This window comes from Melanaphis sacchari, unplaced genomic scaffold (genome assembly GCF_002803265.2).
Source record: "Melanaphis sacchari strain LSU unplaced genomic scaffold, SCAv2.0 Contig31_pilon_pilon, whole genome shotgun sequence".
NCBI lineage: Eukaryota > Metazoa > Arthropoda > Insecta > Hemiptera > Aphididae > Melanaphis > Melanaphis sacchari.
The window spans coordinates 4,218,296-4,244,277 of NW_020271193.1; the positions used below are offsets into that span (position 1 = coordinate 4,218,296).

Here is a 25,982-nt window from a genome sequence, read left to right on the forward strand (position 1 = left end):
TAATAAAAATACTAATCTTTAACATATTAAAAATATACAAATTCTATTTTGGACCATCTACTGTTATTCGTTAGTTTATAAATCATATCGTTATTATGAGTAATTATCGAAACGAGTGCAATTCGACAGAAATAAATAGAATTCGACTTTACCCTTAAAGAAGATGACACTCATGGACAACACTTAGATCATATTTTATCTATATAAATCGAAGGGCAACAAACACATACAATCAAAATTACATGTATAATTTATTATTATAAAAAGTTTGTTACATATTTAGGTTGCGTAAATCTTTTACCATACGCCACGTCACTTGATAACGACTAAATCAGAATCGCCAAAACTGACCCTAACTATCTAAGAATCTTTTTTTTTTTTCTATCCTGGCCTCAAGCGAATTCTCATTCGCGTCATATTGTATGTATAGAGTATATTATGTGTGCACGTCGTAATGACTTCGGGAGAGTGTAATAATATATATTATAACTGTATCGAAGACAGCCGACCCGAAGACTAGACTGACTATACGTTTTGGGTACACACCGGTGGAGTGGGTGACGGTTTACTACAGGGGAGAGGGTGTAATGAGCCGTATAACGCTGTCAGACTACTTGGAAAGGTATTCAAGGTGAGCATCGGTAACATCGGTGATCATACCAATAGTATGTCAGTGTATACGCATATTTTGTATGTGTGTAAGTGCATGTGTGCGTGTGTGTGTACGTGTACAATGTACATTATATAAGCAGCCTCGCCTTGTCAACTCGGACACATACTCTGTAACTATCGTTTTGACTGTCGACTACGATTACGACCCTGCGTGTCGTATCCATGGAAACCATAGATATCTCTGGAGAGAGAAAAAAAGTTAATTATTACGCGTATCGAAATTGCTGCATATTCTATGCCCACGAGCCATCCGCAGGACTTATAAGAGAACAAACAAATCACTTCGTTCGATAGTGGTCCTGCTTGACGGCCAGTTTGCCATATTTGCTAAATAAGGGTATACCCATGTCACTGCGAGGGAGATTTCGATAAAAGCATTACATTAAACAGAATTATATGTACATGAAATAATATTGTAAATTTACTAACGAGCACTACACCTACTACTTATCATACCTGGTCTGCGTAAATGCACATATTATACTACACACACACACACACACACACACACACACACACACGTATATATATATTGTACACGTATATCCTGTGTCAAATATCAACTCGTAGAAATATTAATCATATTAAATATAAAATCGATGATTTCAACTATTTTTTTATGAATACATACTAAGATTGGGTACTTATTTACGAATAGATCATCTATACGTACCTTTTGAAAGTTGTTGAATATGATCGTTGTTGTTCATTTTCGCCTAAAACAAAACATAAATCATATTAGTTTTTATAGGATGTCTATACTTTATACAAATGCATAGATTTAAAAGTAATATTGATTTTTCAATTATGTTTCTATAGTATAATAACCATAAATGTCTTGTAAGTTATAGAAATGACGTGTCGTTTTAGTTAAAAAAAAAAAAAACACGCGTTTGGCAACCACGTAATAATTAATAGGTACAAATTTTTAGTCTCTAAAAGCGAAGAACTTAACATTCTATTAAATTATTAAATTTTAGGTACTAAAAAAACAATTCGTATATATATTATATCATAGCTATAATTAGATATATATGTAAAAGTTGAGTTAATTTAAGAAAATTAAAAATGTATTAAAAATGTACACTCTTTTAGGTGTTATTTCATCGAACTACTCCTGTATCGTATCTAATAAAATATACATATATTATGGTACAGAATAATGTCTAAATCATTGTTATACTATCTATCTATAATATTTTGAACCATTATTTCGAATATTCTGCACCGGTGCCCAAAAATAATCAAGTCAGCAATATATAGGGCTTATAAAATGGAAACCAGTTTAATCCAGACGCCTAAAACTGGATATAATATATGTATATCCATATTATACATATTAATATGCGATCGAGCCACACAGTGTTTTTAATGGTCAACTAAAGTAAATACGTGTAGAAATCATAATGACTAGTAGTAGTAAGAGTAATAGTAATATTATTGTATATAAATACTGTGTAGCAGTAGTAGTAATAGTAGTTGTAGTAATATTAGCTGTAGTAATAGCATATCATAGTGAGTAAAATATATAATATTGGCAAACGCGTTTGCGTTTTTCTTTATCGTTTTAATTTTTTTTTTTTTTTTTTTTAGAATTTTACCTCATAGCCTTGTTTCATGGCTGTCTGTCTAGTCCAACTATAGTCCACTTCTTTGCCATGTCCACCACATTGCTGTAAACACAAACAAAACCGACCAATCAAAATTAGACACAACAATCAGTGTAAATCCGGACCGGGCCGGAGTGCACAGTTCACGTGATCCGAGAATGCACAATTTTAACACAATCATAAACGAATAATATATTATTGTAATTTATATTATACAATTGATAATAATCAATAAACATTAACATTAATACTGAATATAAATTATTTGCAATCGATGTATATAAATGCGTGTATTATGTACCTACGATTGGATTTTAACAGACGTTGCGATATGAATAGGCGCTTATAATATGATAATACGCATATATATAATATATTAGACTATGGCTGTCTATAATTACGAACTTATCGTACAATGATTATTGATAAATCATTTTTTATTAATTAATTTTTTCCTTTTTAATAATGATAAACGTGTACCTAGTGTAAAATTCAAAGATGAGACTACGACGAGGGGAACTGTCCAGTATACGTTACAACATTTTTGCTATAATGATAATGCGATAAATATAACGATTAACACCATATCTATCTAACCATTAAATGTAATAACACGTTTAACAAAATTCAAAAAAAAAAAAAAATTGTAAAACGTGTTGTTTTTAGATCTGTTTTGTTTTTATGGTCTTGTTGCATTTTTCGCATAGAAACTTTCTTCAAAAGTAGTCTAATTATAAAGGTGTTTACTGAGCTCCACTATAAGCACTAACGGTTGTCATAAAACAATAACATTATTTTTTAGCTTTATATTTTTTCTCGATGACCCTTTACACAGAAGGCGTTTTATTGATATATAAATGGAGCATAACACTTGTATATAGCTTATGTTAGGGTAGATATTTATTAATTTTCTATTTGCATCTGAACCTACCGTATCCCAGAAAAAATTAGGGTTATTGAATATTTTTTTTTAAATACTTTATACCATATAATAATAACACGTTCGATTAACTTAAAAAAAAAAAAAACACCGTTATTTATTTAACAATCTCCAATTCATCTTGATATAAACATGTTTTATTATGTTTTCCTTTTCGGCGTTTTTATTGTTTGGCAAAACTTTACAGACGCAATGTTATTCCTCCGACCCCACCAAGCCACCGAAACGGCGGACGACTGTCCTGAGTACCCGAATTCTCTGTCAATTTATTATCCAGTCCTCGATCGAAACCACTATTATACACTGAGTAGGTATGTATACGTATACACAATTCAACATAACGGTCATCTACCCAGACGGTTTGAGAAACAATCGAATTCGAATAAACCGCTTCGCGAATACACAGCATTGCGGTGAAACGTCGAGAATAATCAATGACATATATAAGGCAAATAACGTAATTTTTGCTCGTAGGTATTACATGGTTATTATTATTTTTTTTGTCATATTAAAACAAAAAATATCAACATGTTATGTGCAAACAGTACGCTGGTTATATTATTGCAGTGTAGGTTAACAATATTGGATTGGTGAATAGTTAATTGGGTTTTTTTTCAATATATTCCTCGCGCGTTTACAAATACATCGTAATTTCAGACAAAATATCAACCATATAATATTAAGCCGCCGAAGAACAAACAAAACCTCGTCAATAAACTATATGCACATTTGTATGGCTACTTGGTGCTCAATTATGCAAATATTAGAGTATAATATACTCTGTACATTGTACGTCAAATCGCCGTGATCTTGTCACAACACCGGTCCGTAAAACCTAGGTATATGTAGAATCAAAAAAGTATTACTGCACATACCCCATAATATTATTATGAGCGTATATTATTTTAAATTGTTTAAATTGTTCGTCTCGATGCAGGTGTACCTTAGTACCTACCTAATAGTAACTGTCTGCCTACCTCGTAAGATGCATGTTGAGATATGATATCGTCACAAATTATCGAAAAAGAAACTACGAGTTGGGTTATATTTGTGTACACATACGTAGGCACATAACATAAACTTCGTACATAATTGTGCCTGTCGTATGATTACACTGAACGCTCGTCGGTTATAATTTTATAGGTCCATGGGAATAATATTTTATGTTCTGTTGCTCGGGAACGAGTATATTTTTTCAATTCATCGAAGTTAGACCGAAAACTCGATCGCGTGACTATATTATAACCCTGCTGAGTAATATAAACGACGTGTTGACGTAAAAGCTTACAGGTGATGACTCCATAAGTTTCCTACAGTGGTTTAATTGCATAACATTATTAACGAGACGAATAACGACAGTTGTATAATCGCACACAAATTTCATAACAGTTTTCGATTGAGTATTACGACTATTTATCATAACTCGAAAACACAAACATATGAAAAAATAACTGTATTTAATCATTAACCATAATACCGATATGGTGTGAAGTGTTTCAAAATAAAACTCTGATGGTATCCTTAGCCTAAAAATGTGATTGTTGAGTAGAAATTTAGTTCGAAATTAATTGTTTTTTTTTTTTTTTATATTTCTGGACAATGAATTTGCCATATTTTAAGCTTTAATAAAAAATTACATTACTTTTTATTTGTAAAAATCTTATTTAAAAAAATTTCCGTTACATAATATTATAATAAAATTTGAATATCACGAGCCTTGGGTCTAACCAAACAAATTTTAATATATATCTTTGAAACTGAAATTACCGATGGACTGAATACACGCGTTTACAGCTTAAATGTATATAGCCTATTTCCTACATATCAAAGATTTTCGTGAATTTTTAACTATCAAGAGTAATTTGAAATTTCGTACAAAACTTACGTCTAAATTATATTATTGCAGACATTGAATATATGCTTGCACCCTCAACCTATGCAGTGTAGATAGAAATTCGGCATTGTTATCGTCGGCATGTCGTAAAATAAGCTGAGACGACAAACGCGATGTGAAAACGTTTCTTAAGATTTTATTTTCTGATATGTATACATATACTATAGTTATAATATAAACACAGCTTGTTTACCTTCGGGGGTTGTTTTCGGCCCACCCCTTGCTCGTCGTCAAAAATTGTTGTATTAATAAAATAAAATGCGTAATGAACCGTAACTACGTGATTTGAATAAAAATCCCACCGAGGCGTGTACGAATCACGGCGAAGATTAATGTTTTTCGTCAGTCGTAAAATGGAAAATATGATAAATGATAGGAGCCACAAGGTGTTCGATCTCGAATATATAGGAATGGGTACCTGTAAACCGTATACCTTGACAAATCCGCGTTGTTCCGGATTTCGTCTGAATGTTAAATAGGTCTTGGGAACAAAAATCAAAACCAGATCTAGTGAAAAGGGTGCGACGTGTAAGCAGCTAATGCGACGTATAGATGCATCTAACACTACAGACAGTATAATGTTATGTGGTACCTACCACATTTAATGCGCTAAACGCCATTGGGCTATTCAACTGATAAAATATAATATTATAACTATCATACCTTATACGATATAATGTAAACAATTATATTTTAAGTATGTCTACTGCCTATACTTAAATATTTAATTCAATTTTGACTAGAATTAAAGTTTTTGTTGAGTAGTTAAGGAAATTTGTACCATATAGAAACGTCTTTTTAACCCCAGGAACACAAAAAATATGGGCATTATCAATGCGTTGATAACTTTAAAACTATACCTATGTTAACTATTTAAGAGTTTGTTAAAAACTTAAAAAGTTTATACGAAATTAAAATCTATGCTGACAATCTATAGCTTGACATGTGAGGATTGTAGGGCTTGAGATAACCTATTTATTTTTTTATGAAAATAAACGAATTAGATATTGTATAAAAAATAAAAGTACCTCTTTCTAAGTTTCAAAATATTCAAATATTCCTTGAAGCTAATATCTGTTATGTTATTAAATGGTATTTAATGTATATTTCTTTATCACTAGATGTTTCTTCGTGTATAAATTATGCGAAGAACAATATAGAGGCTTGCAAATTAGCCAAAGATTATATACATGCACATAATAAAAATATTATAATAAATTTAACCGATATATTTCTTTTTAAAATTGCATTGGTATACAAGATATTTGTTATGTTATAATTAATACTTAAAAAGTGATACGTTTTTTAAAAATTGTTTTTAGTAAGCTGCAATACATATTTTATATTAAATTAATAAATTAATAATTATAATATTATTAAAAAAAACATAGCAAGAACTAAGAAATGTTTCATCAAATGACGAGTTTTATTACAAAACCTTTTTTTTTTAATAGTACGAATCGGTATAAATTATGCATAAAAGTTTTACACCATTATAGATAGATGTGTTGTAAGTATACAGTATAGGTATATCGTATTGGGTATGTATACAAAAATATTGACATATTTGATCAGCTGCTATTTGACTAAACACATCGAAAATATGATTATCAATAATTTATTAGACAGAATTCTTACTTTTGAAGTGTTATTAAGAATATTTTGTTTAATATTTACAGCGAAATAATTTAATAATAAAGTGTATATGATACATAATATTAAAAAATATAAAAATCTACATACTAAACAACACAATATTGTTGTAAGTTTTACATACATTTAATATTTTCTATAAAGCATATTCTTACCATATTTATGTAGCTCTTGAATTAATCAAATATGATTTAATTTTTATAAATTATCATCTGAAAAGTGCATAGTGACAATTTGGTTATAGGCTTAAACAGCGTTCAGTGGTTCGCATAATTCAATTGAAAAAAAAATAAGTTTTGAAAGAAAAACCACATAACGGGCATACAATAAACATGATACATTTTTTGTACATGTTTAAATCGAACGTGTTTGTAATAACTGTATATATATATATATATATATATATTTGTGTTTAATATCTTTTAAAACTAATAAACGGTTTTAATCACTACTACAATAGATTTACGCCTATATAGAAGTTCGACGACGCAAAGAGGATAACCTAAAAATACTATTAAACCATTGTTGTTGTTATATATATATATATATTGTCAAGTAGTAGAGTAAAAAGAAAAAAGAAAAAAGGCACCGACATGTGACGGAATTTAGAGAACACAATTCTGCCGTCGTGGGCGAATTAAAGAAGACTTTAGGACGCATTGTGCGCTAATGAAGCTCAGAGGGATGAGTCGGGTGGCGGGGAAAGCGCCACGACTTGGCGGGCGGAAGACGACTGGCGGAGAGCAGTGGCGGGGAAGGTTGAAAAAAGTCCCGGACCAGAAAAAAAGGGGTCGCGTGTATACACACACACACATATACATATATATACATGCATACATACGGGAGAGAGGAAGTAGTGGGCGTAAAACGTTATAAAAAAATCAATAAGTGCTGTAAAAAAACCGGGGTTTTTTTCCCCGGGGATGATGGTTGGGGGGTTAGTGGTGGAGGTGGAAAGCGCATGCTCATCAACGCAAACGGAGGGTAAAAAGCTGGTGAACTTTTTTTCACCCACTGCCTGTATAACCCTTGTTAAAAAAGTTTCGTGATGTGAAAATGTAGAGAAAAAAGCAAAAAAAGCAACACTTAATCGAGTGTATGTGTATGTGTGAAAAATATCACGTAAAGTATGCGAGCTTAAGAGCGACTAAAGGTCAAACTTTTTAACACATCAAGAAGACGCTTCACATCGAAGGAAAGGGTTCAACGTGTGTGTTGGTGTGTTTCAAAGAGATATTTGTATGGTTGTAAAATACGGCAAATAGAATTTATCCGAAGTACTGACATTATAATTAATGTTGGAATTAGTTGAGATCAAAAATCCTTCACCTCCATCGTATAATACGTATTTAGTATTTACCCATGTATTACAAAAACTTATGCCAATTATTCCTAACGGAATATAGGTATTCGTTAGATTGTTAGATGCTCTAAATATGACGATGTAGACTCTGGAATATGTGTTATGAGTCTACTCATATGGACGTATTTGAAGTGAAAAACAAATAATAATATTTTAGGATAGGTTTTAATTGCGTTTCCAATCGTAACTTATCTTTGCACACCTATATTGTATAAGCATATCAATAAAAATACACTTTACGGTAAACTTTATAATGGTGAACAATTTTAGTTTGAAACTAACTGAAAGAATATACTTTAATATTTTATTCGTCTAAAAATATCTTAGTAGTGTATGGATAAATTCACAATAATCAAGAATAGTTTTACGCTGTACTTTATTAGTCGTTATGTTTCATTGTGTCTAGTATAATATTTTCGCGTGTACACTTAATAGTTTTAAAACCATTGATAATCAATGATATTGAATGTATACTTATCAAAAGATTTGAAATATCTAACGATATAGATATGAGATATATTCTATTTGTCACTTTGTTATATTTTATTCATTATTCTTATTTACATATTGAATATATATATATATATATATATGTGCAAGCAATAGAAACTGTGAACAGTTAGTATTTTAGAAGATTGCGGACGCAAAATAAAATAAAATAAAATCTGATCAAAATCGGTTAATTTTAATGTTTTAAAAAAACTACTTTTTTTTTTAATGTATTCAATTCAAAATATTTAATCTACTTTTAAGAAAAAAATCGTATATCAACGAATATAGTATTATTTATTTGTAATTTCAGTAAAATGTCTACTACAAAGTGTTAATTTAAATAAATTAAATAAAAAAAACTCAAAAGCAATTGTGCGGTGAATGGCGATATCTAGTATACATTACATATCTACAGTAGATTGTGAACAATAATTTTGATAAAAATATAAATTATAAAGTAAAGAAAGATTTCAGTTGTGATTTTTAATAATTTTTCTTTTTTTACTGATTGATATTGAATTGTTTTGATCATATAACTATGAGCGTTTCATAATACAATACTTCAAAATATTTACTTTTCATTTGGTTTTTAATGTGTAAACAATCTTTTGTGATACATATTGTAAATAATAATAAAAAAATAAAAGCAAATATTAATTAAGTTAGTTAAAATAACAATATATTATAATATAAACTTGTAAAATATTTCGGAGAGGTGTTAGACTCGTATATAATCAACTATAGACATATATATATATATAATATACACAGGTAAATAATATATTACAAAAGTATACCCACAATGTTTAATATATTTATAGGACGGACTACGATTTATTTTATTCACTTAGAATTAGTAAGAAAACATCGTAATCGACATCGGCGGTTTACTTGTGTTGAATTATTAAGGGCTATATAATGTATATAATATATCTTTATATCTATTGATAATATAATATATAACAATAATGGTGTTCGGCCATTCGGAATCAATTATCCCTTGAGATTACGCGCGTTTCAAAATGCGTCCCAGGTGAAACCCAAACAGCCACCGTTGCCGTCGAAACTAATAGATATAAATATGATCGATTACTATTATTAATCTGATATTATTGTGCATGTGTATGTAATGATGATTATTATTATAATTATTTTCATTTTTTTATTTGTATATAGAGTATATAATTCTCTTAATATTAAATATGATTGTTATCTTAAAAAGTATTAACGATTTTGAAAAAAAAATATCTTGCTTAATTAATATTTAATGATCATAATATTATAATATATTTTTTTAAATTTATCTGTTTTACTATTTTATTTGTTTATATTATTATAAAGTTTTTTAGTTTTTTAAATGTGACAGTAAGTAAATTTTAAATTAAGCATTTTTAAATAAAATTTTTCTAAGGATTTCAATTTATAAAAATTCATTTAATGTATCTAATTATTAAGTACCTACCTTTTATTTAGTTAGTTAGTTTATAACTAATGAGTACTTAAAGTTTAGATGAGTGGAGTGACACAGCTGAGGTGTAACCCGCTAAACATTGGTCCATCGGGTACAGAAAATGAGTGTTAAGCTGCTAAGACTGTTAAAAATATGACCTTGCAGTTTATATTAAGACATTTACATAATAGTAATATTTTTCGTAAGCCTTGAGTATGGTGGTACCTAAATATAGTATCGTAATCATATTTAGGTTTTTTTTTATGTTCACTGAATCTATAGTTAATTTAATTACCTAATTAATTATTTCTTTTTATTTATCAAAGATCTATGCGGCAAAACAATTTAACATTGTACTGGGACTCGAAGTTTTCTCAGAATGCGGTCATGTTCCTAAATTGCATTTGAATTGCCACTACAGAAACTATTTGTTCCCCCTTTTTTTTTTTAAGCTATTCATTTATATTGACGTGGTGAACAAATTTTCTTTTATCTAAACGTACCTCTTTTTTATCCATGCAACTAAAACCTACACTGTCGTTTAATGAACATCATTTGTAAATATAGTTAGAATTTCAAGCACGCGTAAATAGAGAAATGTAATTGAAAGAACAAATAAAATGGTTTAACGATAAAATAATATTAATAAAAAAAAAAAAAAATCAAGAAGATAAATATTCGTTTTTATCACAAAAGAATTGTGGTACATATTATACAATTTTTAACTTTGTAAAAAATGTAAAAAATACTGTATCTAAAGTGAACAACATGAATTATTATTGATGTTAAAAGTTTTGAATTGCATTTTGTTATTTTGTAAAATAGCAATAAAAATAAAGAGTGAAACGTTCGGTTTTTTAATTAGAAAATAATAAACAAATACTTTAATATTATAATATTTATCGTACTTCTGAAAGACTATCATAGTCGTTAGGTATTAATTTATAAAGTACAACAAAGTAATAATAATCATCATTATCATGCAGATGAATTCATTTTTAAATAGCCTATAACTGAATAATTTAACAATGAGATATCCAACCAATTTTCGTTTCAATTATCAAATTAATTTGTTATCTTTTATTTAATTTTTTATTCATCATACGTAATATCAAAAAACATTTGGTATTTATGTCATTTAAATGAAAATAAACAAAATGATTTTTTAGACAAATAATTGTATTGATTATTTATGTATAAGTGTATTACCTAGGTATAATGTACAATTTATATAATGTTATTGTTCTGGGTTTTTCATCGATTTCCTAGCTAATAACATAATATAAGATTTCAAAGTCATATCATGTGTTAAAACTGAGTTAGGTTATGAGTGTTACGACGTTTGACCTTTCGTTTAGTTTTCTCACACGCTAGGCTATTGACATGACATTTTAGGTCAATATTTATAACAATATTCGTACATTTTAATAGGAATTGATCGTTTTTGCTAGCCAACATTATTTCAAAAAATTGTTAAGATAATAATTATTTCTAGATTTGATCAACCGTCTACATTGGGAAAATGCATATTATATTAATATTGTAATCAAAATATACATAGATCAATTGTATAAATCAAGTATACTTATATTTTTGTATGTAGTATGAAATAGTTAAAATAAATCGTTCAAGTCAAACAAAATAATTTGTTCAAGTGTATGTATTTCTATTATACACATATATATATATATATATATATATATTGTGCAGATTATTGTTTGGCTTGCGTGAGTACAAAACAAAAATATATTTTACTAAGTATATGTTGTACAGTAATTTATATCAATATAAAATCTTCCCATAAAGGCGCGACAAAGGTTTAAACTTTAACGGGAAGTGGGAAATGTAATACCCGCTTTTCATCAAAATTATATTGTAACTCAAAATGATTTTTGGGGATCCACTCTCACAAACATATCATCAAACATTTAAATTCTGATCGAAGCGACGAATATGTTGATCTTACATCAGTGTTTATTTTTTCATGTACTCAACACTGTTGTAAACCAAGCAAGCCAATCATAGAAATAGTCTACTCAAAATTCTGTACAATGCATTCACCACTATTTTATTCAACCGCGATCATTTTTTTTTTTTTTTTTTGAACATCAATTACTCGTATAAATATTTTAACCTGTAATATGAAATATTACATATAGGTAACTACAAAGAAAAAACCCATTTCGTATTCAATTTTTTTACGGGGGGGAGGGGGAGGAGGAATAGGTTAAGTTCCCTGTACACCTCGTACTCATATACATCTCGGATATTGAATATTATATAATACCATGATATATATATTGATAATACGAGGACTCGATACAAAGTAACTGTAAGTAGGTACATAAAACGCATCGAACACACTCGAGTCGTATGTACAGGGGCTATACTAAATAGGTACTACTGCTAATCGGCGGACCACGAAAGGTGTTTTGGTTGAAAATCCTAATCGGCTTCCGATGTATTGTTTACGATTCGCTATTCATATAAAATACGTAGTTACCGATCGACGACCCGCACTGGACATACGCGTTAATACATAAATATAAAATTTAATATTGTATAACAGTGCACGCGTGCGAGCTTGTCTTGTTTTACAAATCATAAACGCGCATCAACACACGGCTGTACAGTATTAATAACATGCTCGAGAATTATTCCAATTCCTGGGCAATATTTTTTTTTTAATTCATTTTTTTTTTTTCAAATATTTTTCCCGCGGGAAGGTGGTTTTATTGTCCAAGCGATTTACGACTCGTCGAAACCGCGAAGGCGCGGCGCATATGTACACGTGTATAATATAAACGTCGAACTGCAGCAGATATCCCCCCGGGCTCAAACTACGGATAATAATAATAATAATACTATCGCACCGTAAACACGGACACGCGTCAATGGTAATAATAATTATAATGAATAGTTAAACCCTTTTCGGCAGCGGGTAAGCGAAAATAGGTATACGAGGAGCGATAAAAACCCAGTTTCTTTAAACGGTATAATCGGCGCGGCGACACTCGCTGCAATAATTTCACTAACGTCCGAGCAGCATAAATAACACTAATGGTTTACCTAAAATTATGTCGCGGCACTGCGCTATATCGTACGATAAATTTGAACGTACGGTGGTCAGCGCATTATTTTGCAGCGGGAAGGTATTATTATTATCTATAAACGTGCAGTGGGTATATCGTGCGTATGGTACCTAGATTAAATTACCGATTTAGTCGGCACCTACACCTAATCAAAACGTTATAATATAACACTATATAGTATAATGGGGCACGGTCGTGTCTGACGCTATGATTTGTATAAAATTATGTAACACTGCATGCAAGAAGCAATGAAAAAAATCAAGAAGAACAAGGCTTGTGCAGATGCGAATAAATTCGATTTGTTTTTAATTGACTGTGCAGACACGCGTCAACGGGGTCCGGAGTATAAGACACCAAAAGCAAGCTACTAAATAGCTTGATTTTAATATCAAAATTACGAGCAATATAAAGATTATGAGCCAATCTAATTACGTATCAATCGATAACAATCAGTGTTCGGCATATTTTAAACTACGGTCGGGTCGAAGAAAATTTAATTAACGCCGTTTATAACTATTTAAGTGTACGATTAATATTAACTGTTATTATTTTATTTTTTTTTTATACGGCAAATTATTTTTAATGTTTATTTAATTTATCAAATTTTGTTTGGTGAATATATTTTGCTCGAATTATATATGTATAAAGGCATGAATAATGTTCGAAAACATCTACATAATTAAAATAAACTATCAGATACACTTATTTGCTGAGTAACGTATTAAAATCACATTAAAATATTGTAAGAAAAATGTTTCAGATTAATTGGACCTTTTATAATAATATAACGTAACGAGTATTTTTTACTATTTATGTATTTAATTAATTTAATTAATTACGAGCGATGCGTTTAGTACAATAATATACAAGTTGCGCCTATTTGCATGTCTGCAGTCTGTTTGTCTTATCGTTATTTACTATGGTGTATACGGAGTGGTTCTTTCAATATAGGTACTACACGCTGATTACCTCGTACTATAAAAAAAAAAAAATTTACTTAATTTTAACTAGCAGTTTTTTTCCAATATTTTATTTATATATACATATATTTTTAATTTTATATTTTCACATAGAATAATTTAAAAAGAAACTACTGTAGACATATTATATTAAGTCAATTAAAGATAATTACTTATAGCTTTATAAACATATAGACGCTTTAATATAAAAAAATTATATATTATAAATATATATTATTTATATAAGAGAAATGGAGAGGCAAAGTAAACCGGATAATTTTTTTCCTGTTATTTTTTTCTTTATAATACAAGAGCACTTTTGTAAATTTAAAAATATTTTTTTTTATATACCTCTATAATGTTGTAAATAATAAACTATTAGATAAATAATACGTTTCTGATTTTTGAAGATCAGAATTCTCTGAAAAATGTCTTGCTTCAAGGGATAATATTTGCTAAATTCAATATTATGTAAATTATAAATATACAGCACAATAAACTGGAAGGGGTTATTAAAATGTTATACAGTACACATAAATATATATAATATATATACATGATAATATGGTTAATTATTATATTGAATAAGTATTTCAAATTAAAAATATATATATATAAGCCCTAGTCAAAAAAAAAACTATAAATAAATGTAGAACGAATATTATTAATATATTTTTATGCATAAATACTGTTTATGTCAATAAACGCATTACATATAATAACCACGTGATAATAAGTATAAAATAATAATGCAGTGGAAATAATTAAATAAAAAAAAAAGTTGATGGGTCAAAATTCAATAACTATTGTTGTTGCACGCCACCGGTATAGATTCCGCTTATCAAACATTGATGCACTTAAACTTAGTATATTTTAAACACGCTTTAACGTTGTGTATAAAAATTTCCAGTAAAACTAACACACAAACAATAATTAATATCATGGCAGTTGTGCACACACCATCCATTCCAATCTATAATTTTTCGATTACGACCGTTTTGGTCTGATAACCGTCATTGAATAAAAAAATGTCATCTTTCCGCCGTTTAAACGCACCGCTGCCGCCGTTTTGCCGGATGAACAATAATTTCTATACAAATAATTAAGAAGTTCAGAATGTTGGTGCCTATTGAATATTATTTATCAGACACTTTTATTGCACTCCTGAAGATAGTAATTTGTAAACTATTAAACGCTACGTTTTGATTATGATTTTTATCATCGACCATATTAACTATACTTTGAAATTTTATTACTTATCACAGCTACGTATTTTTAATTTTTACACTTGAAACCAATAACTATTTTAGCATACTGTATTATTAATAATTATCTATTTAATTCTTAGAAATCTCTTGAAGTTGACGCGGTAAAATTAAGTTACGAGCTAAAGCGATGATCTTTTTACAATTTTTATTTTTTTATTTTACTTTTTATAGAATTTCTTTACGACCCGAGAAATAATTTTAAATGCCACTGATTTTTCAAGTTAAAATGTCGCGGGATCTTTTAAATTTCATAAGTTGACATAAAACAATCTACCCGGGGGTCAGTTGATGAGATTCTTTACTACACTCAGACTAAAATAATATTCAACACCATCACGTCTCAAGACTCGTAATAAAAAATATAGGTAGGTACTTCAATGTATAATCTCTGATTAAAAATGTTGATACTGTTTATATGTTATAATGGCGTTAGAAAGTAAGTTAAAAATATTGTTCATCCAACCGCAAATAATAAAAATATTTAATTACAAATGGGATTGCAGTATAAATTATAGTTTATTTATAGTATGTTAATTGATTTTATGACATAATTTGGAATTTTAATTCTGTTTTTTTTTTTTTTTAAGAATATATTATATAGATAAAAAAATTATCGTCTGAAAAAAACTTCAACATTCAAGAAATATATGATAAAATATAATTTAATGTCTGCAGTAGGTACTTTTAAGAATGTTTACAGGTTATTTCTACACTACTACAATAATACGGATTCAAACTTTTTACGACTTTCATAAGTATTTTAACTACCTAACAATTATTATCATTAAATATTATTGGTTCATCATTGGTTTTGGAATATAAATAAAATTAAATGTATATCGACATACTAAAATTATTATTCTGCATTTATAATTTAAAAATAAAAACTCTTTTATTCTACAAGTTGTTTATTTATTATACGTTAGTCTTATATTATCATATATTATTATACCAGATAACTTTATTCATTAAAATGGGATAGTTATTATGCTCGTGTTTCATAACTGCAGTTGAAATAATAAATATTATACTATATAATAAATATATTTTATACCTAAACATTTTACAATAAATAATAATATATTATAATGGAAATAGTGGATTTCTAAAACTATTATTATTTGAATTTTGAACGTTATAGTACGTTCGTAATTTTATAAATTATACACTAAATTATACACTCGTCATACTGCATAATATTGATTTTAGAACGATCGAAATTGTACGATGATATCACGAAATAAAGACGTCTACGTCGTTGTATTATTATCTGGGTGGTCCAAAATTAAAAAAAAATCGAAAGGAATTCATTTATTTACTTATCTTTTCCCTTATTCGCACGACGAAATGGCGAGTAGAGGGGTTAGACGAGAATGCGAATCCTAAATTCGCGCAGCGGAGTCTGCCATACAATCGCGATGTCAACCGCGAATAATATGACATCATCATCATCATTATCATTATCATCATCGCCACACCGGCAGAACAACCGTAATATAAACTGTACATAATATAATTATACATACGCCACCATTGTACAGATATAACGCATATAGTATTATTATTAATATTATATCGCCGCGTAACAGTCGTTTTTAGCGTCACGCACGTATATCGGTCGGGTTCGTTCGCATGTGGTGGCTAATCGACGAAATTAACACCTTCCTATAATATATAATAATATTATTATATATTATCGTCCCGTTCATTAGCGAATTTATTCAAACACGGCCCCTGCCTTTATAACATTATGCTCATTGCACGAATACGGCAAAGGCGCGTCCGCGAAATAATGACGAACGGAAAAAAAAATAATATAATAAATACATTATAAGTGTAACTAATTACCGCGGGACAGGATTATCGAAAAAAAAAGTGTTTCTCTCTCTGCTCTCTCTTTCTATGTACATATATAAATCAGGCAGAAACAATGGCGGTTATACTGCAGTTTTTTTTTTCAATAATTTTATTCCCATGATCATGCAAATTGGTATAGAACATCCCGACAACGAGGACGCGGTCGCCCCCCCCCCACCACCACCAAAGAATCATTAATTTAACGCTGTTTCTTTCGTGATCGCACGTACGCGCACGTAATGTCGCATTATCTTTACCCCGCGGGTATTACGATATTATGTATTCATTCATTAACATGCAGTCCCCATATGCCCTATGTAAAACGCGGTGGTTTATTCAATCGGTCGACACAGTCTAAAAATATAAAATATATAATATTGTGTACCTAACGTTCATTTATAATTATATATTATATTATGCTATTTCGTAGCAGTGATCACCCGATACACGGCATTGTGACATTCTGTGTGTGTACAAGTATTAAGACGAAGAAAACTATAAAGTTTTGGATTTCAGTTGTGTCACCTATATAATGCATTAATACAAGTTTGCTACCTATACACTACTTACACCACGCAAGTTCCAGCGTGATCCTTTTATAAATTGGTCGCTGTCTGTTTTATATAATTCAATTTTATAATTGCAAATATTCGAAAAATCCCATTAATTATACTATATACGATTTGACACATCGCTAAATATTTGCTTTAGTTCCCGGTCCACTATGGAAATAAAAAAAAAAAATAATTATTTTTAGTCCGTTTATTATGAAATTTGTCGTAGACACTTACACCACTGGTATAATATTTATCATTTATACATTTTATATCAGTCGAGACAAAACAATAATAAATTGTATCTACTTTGAGTTTTTTGATAAATTCATGACTATAATATACTATAAGAATAAAATCGAAAGAAATGTAATTTGTTTTGCTTTATAATTATAATTTATGACGCGACTCACCTAAATCATTATTTCTAGTTACTTGATTTTTACAAAAAAATATGTTCGTCTTTTGTATTTAATATATATTTTCTATAGCATGATAATATATACGTATACCATCAACAACTTCGTTCATACGATATGATTCTCTGTGTTTACTGGGTTTTTATATTTTTAATATTAAAACTAAAAAACACTAACAGCAGCTGTCTGGCAATTTCTCTTTTTATTTTATTCCTTATATTATATGAATAATGATAGAAGAAAAAGAAGCGTACGTTATTAAGACATAATCGCGTTAAAGCACGAACCCATCTAAAAACTCACGGATGACGTGATCGTTTCAAATAACTCAGCAACCCTTTGCATCGACATTTATGTGCTGCACGGGTGTATATATGCATGTGTGTGTGTGACGGACCACGAGGAGTCACGCTGCGCTCTTGTTGCAACCATAAAACCCCGATGCTTAGAGAGATTATCGGTTTTGATGATTTCAGATATTTTTCAATAGGACGGCACAAAGACAGGTTAGATTATTATGCTCCCGAGTTTCGTGAGTTCCGCGACGAACCTATTCAGTTCAAATGCCCCGGCGGATGAGTCGAGCGATAATCGTGATGAGGGGACGGGGGTGACACAAATTAATCAAGAGGAATTAATTGATATTTCCCACACACTGCAGCTCTGCAGGTTCAGGTGTTCATCATGTTGTCTTCGTAAACACACATGCATATTATATAACCTACCCTCGTAATGCCCGATTTTTTTTTTTTTTCATTTTGTTTCGTCCATCAAAAATGTATTTGTTCCAGGTTTGGAGTTTTTTTGTTGATGTTAAAAAAGCTATTCGGTTTACATAATGCCACCGTGTTTGTTATTCACGTTTTTTCCCATTAATATAAATATTGATTTTGTTATTAATTTACTTTTTTCCTCCCGCGATCGTTATATGTATATATTATTATTACCCATTACTACGGGCCTTCTATATACGGCTGACCAAAAAAAAAAAAAAAATAAATAAAATAAAAAAATACCATATTATATGTATTGTACAAACTCCCACGGCCGAGGCAGGGTAGAAAAAAATCTCATATATATCTAGGACACAGCACACATATTTATATACGTATGCAGCAGCAGCAGCAGCACACATACATACCATCTGACCCAAATTATTCACGCACCTGGCTACCGGCAACGACGACCCCGCAACGGGTTTAGGTGATTTCTATATGTACTTGACTCCCACGTATAGTGCACACGGCCGGCCCTTTGGCCTAGTTTCCACGGAGGACGCGATCAATGCGATAGTGGATAACGGGTTCCCATCAACAAACGTCCTGTTTACGGTATATCGGTGCGTTCCGTTCGATCGTCTATGTGTCGTCTGTTTGGTCGAAGACACAAACAACGAATACAAACGGACGAGGACAGAAAAATAAAACCCCATTAACCACATTCGTCGTCGGAGTGCATCGACCGTCGCGATCCGAAAACACATATGCGCGAGGTGTAAGAGAGAGAGGGTGAACTCTTAAAAAATAAATACGACATAGCATGCACACACAACGATAATGATATTGTACAGCCTTTATGGTTGTTCGTTAAACATATACATTATATTATTGTATGTATGCCATGAATTGTAAAATAACAATAATAATATTATGTTTTTGACGTCGTTTTTAGAAATATTTAAGTTCATGTGTTTGAACATGTAATAATAATAATAATAATAATAATAATAATAAACGTCCGTATATGTGTACTTATGAACTTTTTTTTTGAAAATTATAACAAATTTCACGTAAAATTTAAAATATACTTAAATATTATGTCGATAAAAATTATAGAATAAATTGTACTGTTCACCTTGAGTATTCACCGATTCCTTGAGCCAAATCCAATGTAGTTTTATTTATCACCGGACAGAATAATAGAAATTCTTGTGTTGTTTTTTGGTTATTTTTTTTAACAACGCTACCATATAGCTACCTACCCGTTTAGGTTCGTGTCCCAATGTCAGCCACTGCTGTATGTTCATCGGAATAAATAATAAACACGAAGATTAAAAATAAAAATAAATAATTCCAAATCAAATAATTTTCAGCATCTGAATATTTTGGTTTGATTTCAACGCATGTCGTTCGATTAAATCTGACCTCTTTGAAACATAATGAAAACATAAATAATAGTTATGCTTACCCCGAATGCATTTCATTTACGTATTTATGTACTATACCAACTATGCAGTACGCTATAAAGTTCAATTAAACCTATCATATTCACTAAATCAATTAAAACATTCATGAACAGCGAAGAAAAATAATGCTGAGAAATATATTCGAACATTAAATATTAATTAGTAATATTTCCTAAATTTAAAAAAATTGAAATTAAGATTTTTTTAATAGATAATTTTATAACAGCAACGATTCAACTAAAATTGCTTAACTCGGTCTAGTTAAACACTTATATGAATCTTATACGTTATGATAAACATGATATTATATACTTAGTTATTTATAACACACGATTTATGTTTTAGGAAGTTTGTGCTCGAGGTTTTTGCACCACTCTTTCAGTAATCATAAGACTTTACTAACTAGTACTTACAGTTATCTTATTATGTACAACTGAATAATAATAAATAGAGTACCTATTTCATAATATAGAATTAATAAATTAAAATAGCTAATCATGAACTCTTCGGCATAGTATTAATATTTATTATAAGTAAGTACTTTTGTCATACTCTATATTATCATCTTGAAAATTGACTTCCATGAACAATTTAAGAACAAAATTAACTATTCGAAAGGTAAAATCTATTTGGACCAGCCGAAAAAATAGACACATTAAAAATTGCAACCCGCTAGACCAGTTCTTAATAATACAATTTGCCCAGGTAAATTATGAGAAAATTTTAAGAAAATTAATTTATAATAATTTATAAGTATTTTTTTTTTAGTTTATCTTTTTTATAAAAGATAGTATGGTTTTGCAGTGTTTGAAATTAAAATACAGTGAAACACAAACGTACTATCTTATAACAAGTTATTCATAAAGAAAAGTCCAGATATATGTATATATCATAGTTATTTTATTATATATATAATAAGTACCTACATAATATAGATAGACTCTGTAAACGAGAAAAATGTAATTCCATATTTTTGAAAACTGTCGCTGCCGTCGGCGTGCATTTTCCCATACGTGTCTTTAGGATTTCCCAGTGTTTTCCCGCTCCAAGTGGCGGTCCATTGCGGTCCACAGACAATGCATCAGAGCTGGTCTCGGTTGACTTGTTTGTCGGCTTCTTTTATTCTTTTTGTCCATCGATATATTATTTATATTCTATTAACATGGAAATCCTTGACGTCGGAATAGCTGCCGTCTCTCGTGTGATCCGTTTGGTTCCGGTCGTGGCGGAACACAATGGGGCCCCCGAAGAGTGTGTCGTATGTGTATAAAATTTTCGGCTTACTTTGTTCGATTTTCGCCGTTTTCCTCCAGTATTTTACACACACACGCGCATAGATACATACATACATACATGTATATATATAAATATATTATTTATACGTCATCTTGTTTTTTTATTCTCTTCCTCATCTTCTTCTTTTTGGCTTCGGTCGTCACTCAATGTATGCCCAGTACAAGGAGACACGTACAATTTACGCCGAAGAACGCGGCAGCTCCGATAAACATAAACTTCAGTACGAAAAAAAAAAAAATCACTCAAAATGTATACTCAACGCAACCCTAAATGGAGCTGTTTTCACCCCTAAAATATATCACTTAAACAAATACTTCCTTCCTGACTAATAAATACTTATAAATAGCCTCCGTAATGTGGCTATTGGTAACAATAATACTTACAATTAGTCATTTAGACTTCGGTGTCTATTTTTTTTTTTAAATTTAATCAATAACAACGATTTTTTTTTTTCATTAAAATACATTCTAAAACAAAATGGTTTAGAAGATCAATTTATTTTTATACTTATACCTACTAACAATTAATTCATATATGAATATTTTTGTTTAAATTGATGTGTAATAAGAATTATACCGACATAATTATTAATTTTTGATTTTGTAAAATTAAAGCGTTTTAATAAATTAAATAGAATGAAATTAAAAATTAAATTATAATATTATGTGAAAGTTATAATTATTAATACAATTTATAATATCGTTGGTCATCCAAAATAAAATAAAATAAATATTTAATTGTACTACACTTATTTAATTAATTCTTGTAAATAAAATGAATTTAAAAATGTATTATATCATAAAAGTAAATTAATTATTTAGTTATTTGGTTTGTTTAGTTAAGTTTAAAAAATAAATATATTTAGATACCAGCCACCTATTTTAATTAAAATATTTTTGCATTTTAGTTTGTATTTATATTATTAGGTAAATACAGTTTCATAAACATAAAGTGCATATTATTCTACATTTCAGCGTCCTGATGTTAATATTCATAAATTACTCTGGAGTCTGTATATGAGTGGCGCGCATGGTTGACTACCCTCATTTCCCGCATCCAGTATGTATTAAGTATATTAGTTACAAGAAAAAAAATTCTATTCAACGTAAATAAACAAATAAATATAAAATACCAATGAAATTAAATACATCTATTTATTCGTGTTGTGTACGACAAGATTTTGTTTGATTTCGATCGACACATTCCAACACTAGTTAAAAAAACACGGTATTTATAACATGCATTTCACGGTTATCGAGCAAACAGTAATAATATGGTTCAAGAAAATGTCGTTCGATTAATTATTCGTCCAAGTACAAAAAGCGTTAAACGAAAATCATCAATCTGCAGCCACGGTAAGACAAATAAGAAAAAAAAATTAACAACATACAAGACTAGACGACTATTTTGGAAGAGCGTTGCGAATGATATTGTCGTTCGGCAGTGCGATGACAGTTAATATTACGTTATCGGCATTTAAATTTGTATACGATATTCATAAGAGGGATGATAACTTGTCTTGATTTTCACACGGCTGCCGCCGCCGCCATCGATCGATCATTCAGTGTTTCCAATCACGTATCTACCCGTGTTCTTTTATTTATCTCCTTGTCGTCCTATAATACCGCATGCAGTATCCGTTTATCCTGTATGCATATCATTTGAACACGAAGACGCCCTGCGGCGATTTTGTCGATTCTTTTAAACAACGAAATACTTAAACCGAAATATAAATACGTGGGTATATGTACGCGGGGCACGTCGCGCGGCGGGTAGATTGTATTGCTAACCCTCCGTCAGCGCACCGTCGTAATCTATGCGACCCATTAGCCGATCAAACGAAAACACAACTCGTCTTTTTGCATACGATCAAAAATGCGCGACACAGCACACGTACAATAATATACCTATAGACGATACAACATTATAATAGTGATGTACACACGCGTAAGGTACCTCTGTACATACACACTACACGAGTAGATGCGGTAATATTGTCCGGACGCCACCCTTTCGCTTTTATTATTTTATTATTCCTTCTTTCTCTCCCGACAATGGAACTCCGCTGCAGTAAACAACGGCGGGTGCGCTCGGGCGTACGGGACACGCCGCCGTCGCAGTCGTCGTCTAAGTCGAAGACCGTCGTCTACAATAATATAACATAATATACGCACACACAATAATGTATTATATTATTATACACACGACAACGGCATGCGATAAATTCCGACCGTGTGACAATAAATAAAGCACGCACCCGACGAGCTCGACTACGACCCAACGCCCGCGCCGGTAGCTAGAAGTTTAATAATAATAATAATATTATCGCGATGTGTTCGTCTCGCCATGCGGCAAACTTCGACGGTATTTCTATCGATATAAGACGATAATTGTAAGTGAAAATTAAATAGAATATTTGTCGAAGATTCATACGAATTCGTGTATATTTTAATCACTGATCACATACGTCTTTATCGGCAATATTTTAAATATATTTGTTCCTTCAAACTAAATATTGTACCTATTGGCTATAATACAATGGGCTACTACGATACATACAACACCTCAATGTTACAGCTAATATGAATCAAAAACAATATTTCTATAACCGCTAAAAATCAAAAATATAATGACTTTTTAATTTTGATAGGATGCATTTTATTTTTAATAAGATAATTGTTAATAATTTTTTGAGCCAAACAAAGGTAATAGAATTAATTTAATACAAAAAATTAAAATATTTAAAATAAAAAACAAATAGTTTGATGGCTGCGTTAACATTATACATGTTAAACGTGGAAATTTTATTAAGGAGATAGAAGAAATATGATTTAGGAGGTTACTCGTACTTATGACGACGAAGGCATAACGTGACAAATAAGCTTATATATTACGTATGTAAAATTTAAGTCGTCGAACGACATCTTATTCGTATACAACACTATAATACGTCACGGAGATGGTATCGATATTGGAAAATCGACACAATTGTGTGTGTTTATCTTAAAAATAAAATAAAATTAATGAAACTATTCGACTCAATAATTGCAATACCGACAATAATTTGTGACTATCACATTATCGTATATTTTATCAGAATAATGTCTGTTTCTATTACGCATAAACTCCCATTATAGAAAAACATTATTAATGTTAGTATTTAAAGTTTCATAAAAACAATGCCATTAATTCTATTCTCCGAGTATTATAGAATGGATTTTAATCTTGACAATTGTCCTATGTGTGGCTATATGCATTGTACTTGTAGAAAAAGAACAATGTCTCAGCAGTATATATTTCTCTGTTCGAAACAATATAATTCATATATTTAATTTGTTTAATAACGTTATTCTCAAGTTAAACTGTTAGCTATATTTACAAATGTATTAGCTGAGTAATTAAAGTCCTAAATAAAATTTATTTTTTGGTTTATAATGATTTCATAAAAGAAAAAAATATTTTTATCAAATTTAATTGAAACTGAAATCAATATGGATTGGTTATACTATTATTAACGTTATATGGTTGTGTTTTATTTTTCAATTTATATTACTGTGAAAGATGTATAACATGATGTATAAAATAAATACTTTCTCAAAAAACAGGTTTAAAAATAAAGATAATATTTTTTTCAATTGATTTGAGGAAAATCTTGAGATTAGAAAAAAAAATTTAATATAAATTATAGCCAACAACACTAAAAATTTAAATTTAATAAAAAATAAAAAATATATCATTATAATTTTGGTATAATTACCTAAGTAGAGTTTATGTCTGTTACCTAACATTTACGGTTAAATAGGTAGGTACTAAACAATAATTTTTGATTTCAGATATTGTCAACCAAAATTTTTTGTCTAGAAATATGGTATTATTTTATTTTTTTTATTATGAACTATAATTAACCTTAAACGTGAAAAAAAATAATTGATGGGAAAAAATGAAAATTCAATCAGTTTTTTACTTGACGTTTAATTTTAAGATACTAATCATAGTTACCTTTTAATCAATATTTAGTAAATTTATTATTTATATACCAATAACTATGCAATGGTATCATATATATTTAGGTATTCTATAATTTTAAATTGTAATCAGTAAAAAAAAGAATAAAAACTGTAACTCATCTAATGATTTTACAATATAATTAATGTTAAACTATTACAAAACCGACGTTCATTCGCATTACACTTTAATGGTACCTATCGAAAAAAAAAATGTCAAAAAAATTATAAATGTATACATTATGTATCATGCAATTTTAAAATATTGGTACGA

At 29.6% G+C, this 25,982-nt stretch overlaps 1 protein-coding gene across 4 annotated transcripts in view; it reads right to left on the bottom strand.

The window, feature by feature from the left end:
* The window catches only part of LOC112596296 (zinc finger protein rotund-like), a 163,150-nt gene that overhangs the window by 71,420 nt on the left and 65,748 nt on the right, over positions 1-25,982 (bottom strand). For all 4 annotated transcript variants that reach the window (XM_025341891.1, XM_025341890.1, XM_025341892.1 and 1 more), the window contains exons 3-4: positions 2,274-2,345; positions 1,346-1,388 (exon numbers count right to left, since the gene is read on the bottom strand). In XM_025341891.1, the coding sequence (XP_025197676.1) occupies positions 1,346-1,388; positions 2,274-2,345 (115 nt within the window). The remainder of the gene's footprint in view (positions 1-1,345; positions 1,389-2,273; positions 2,346-25,982) is intronic.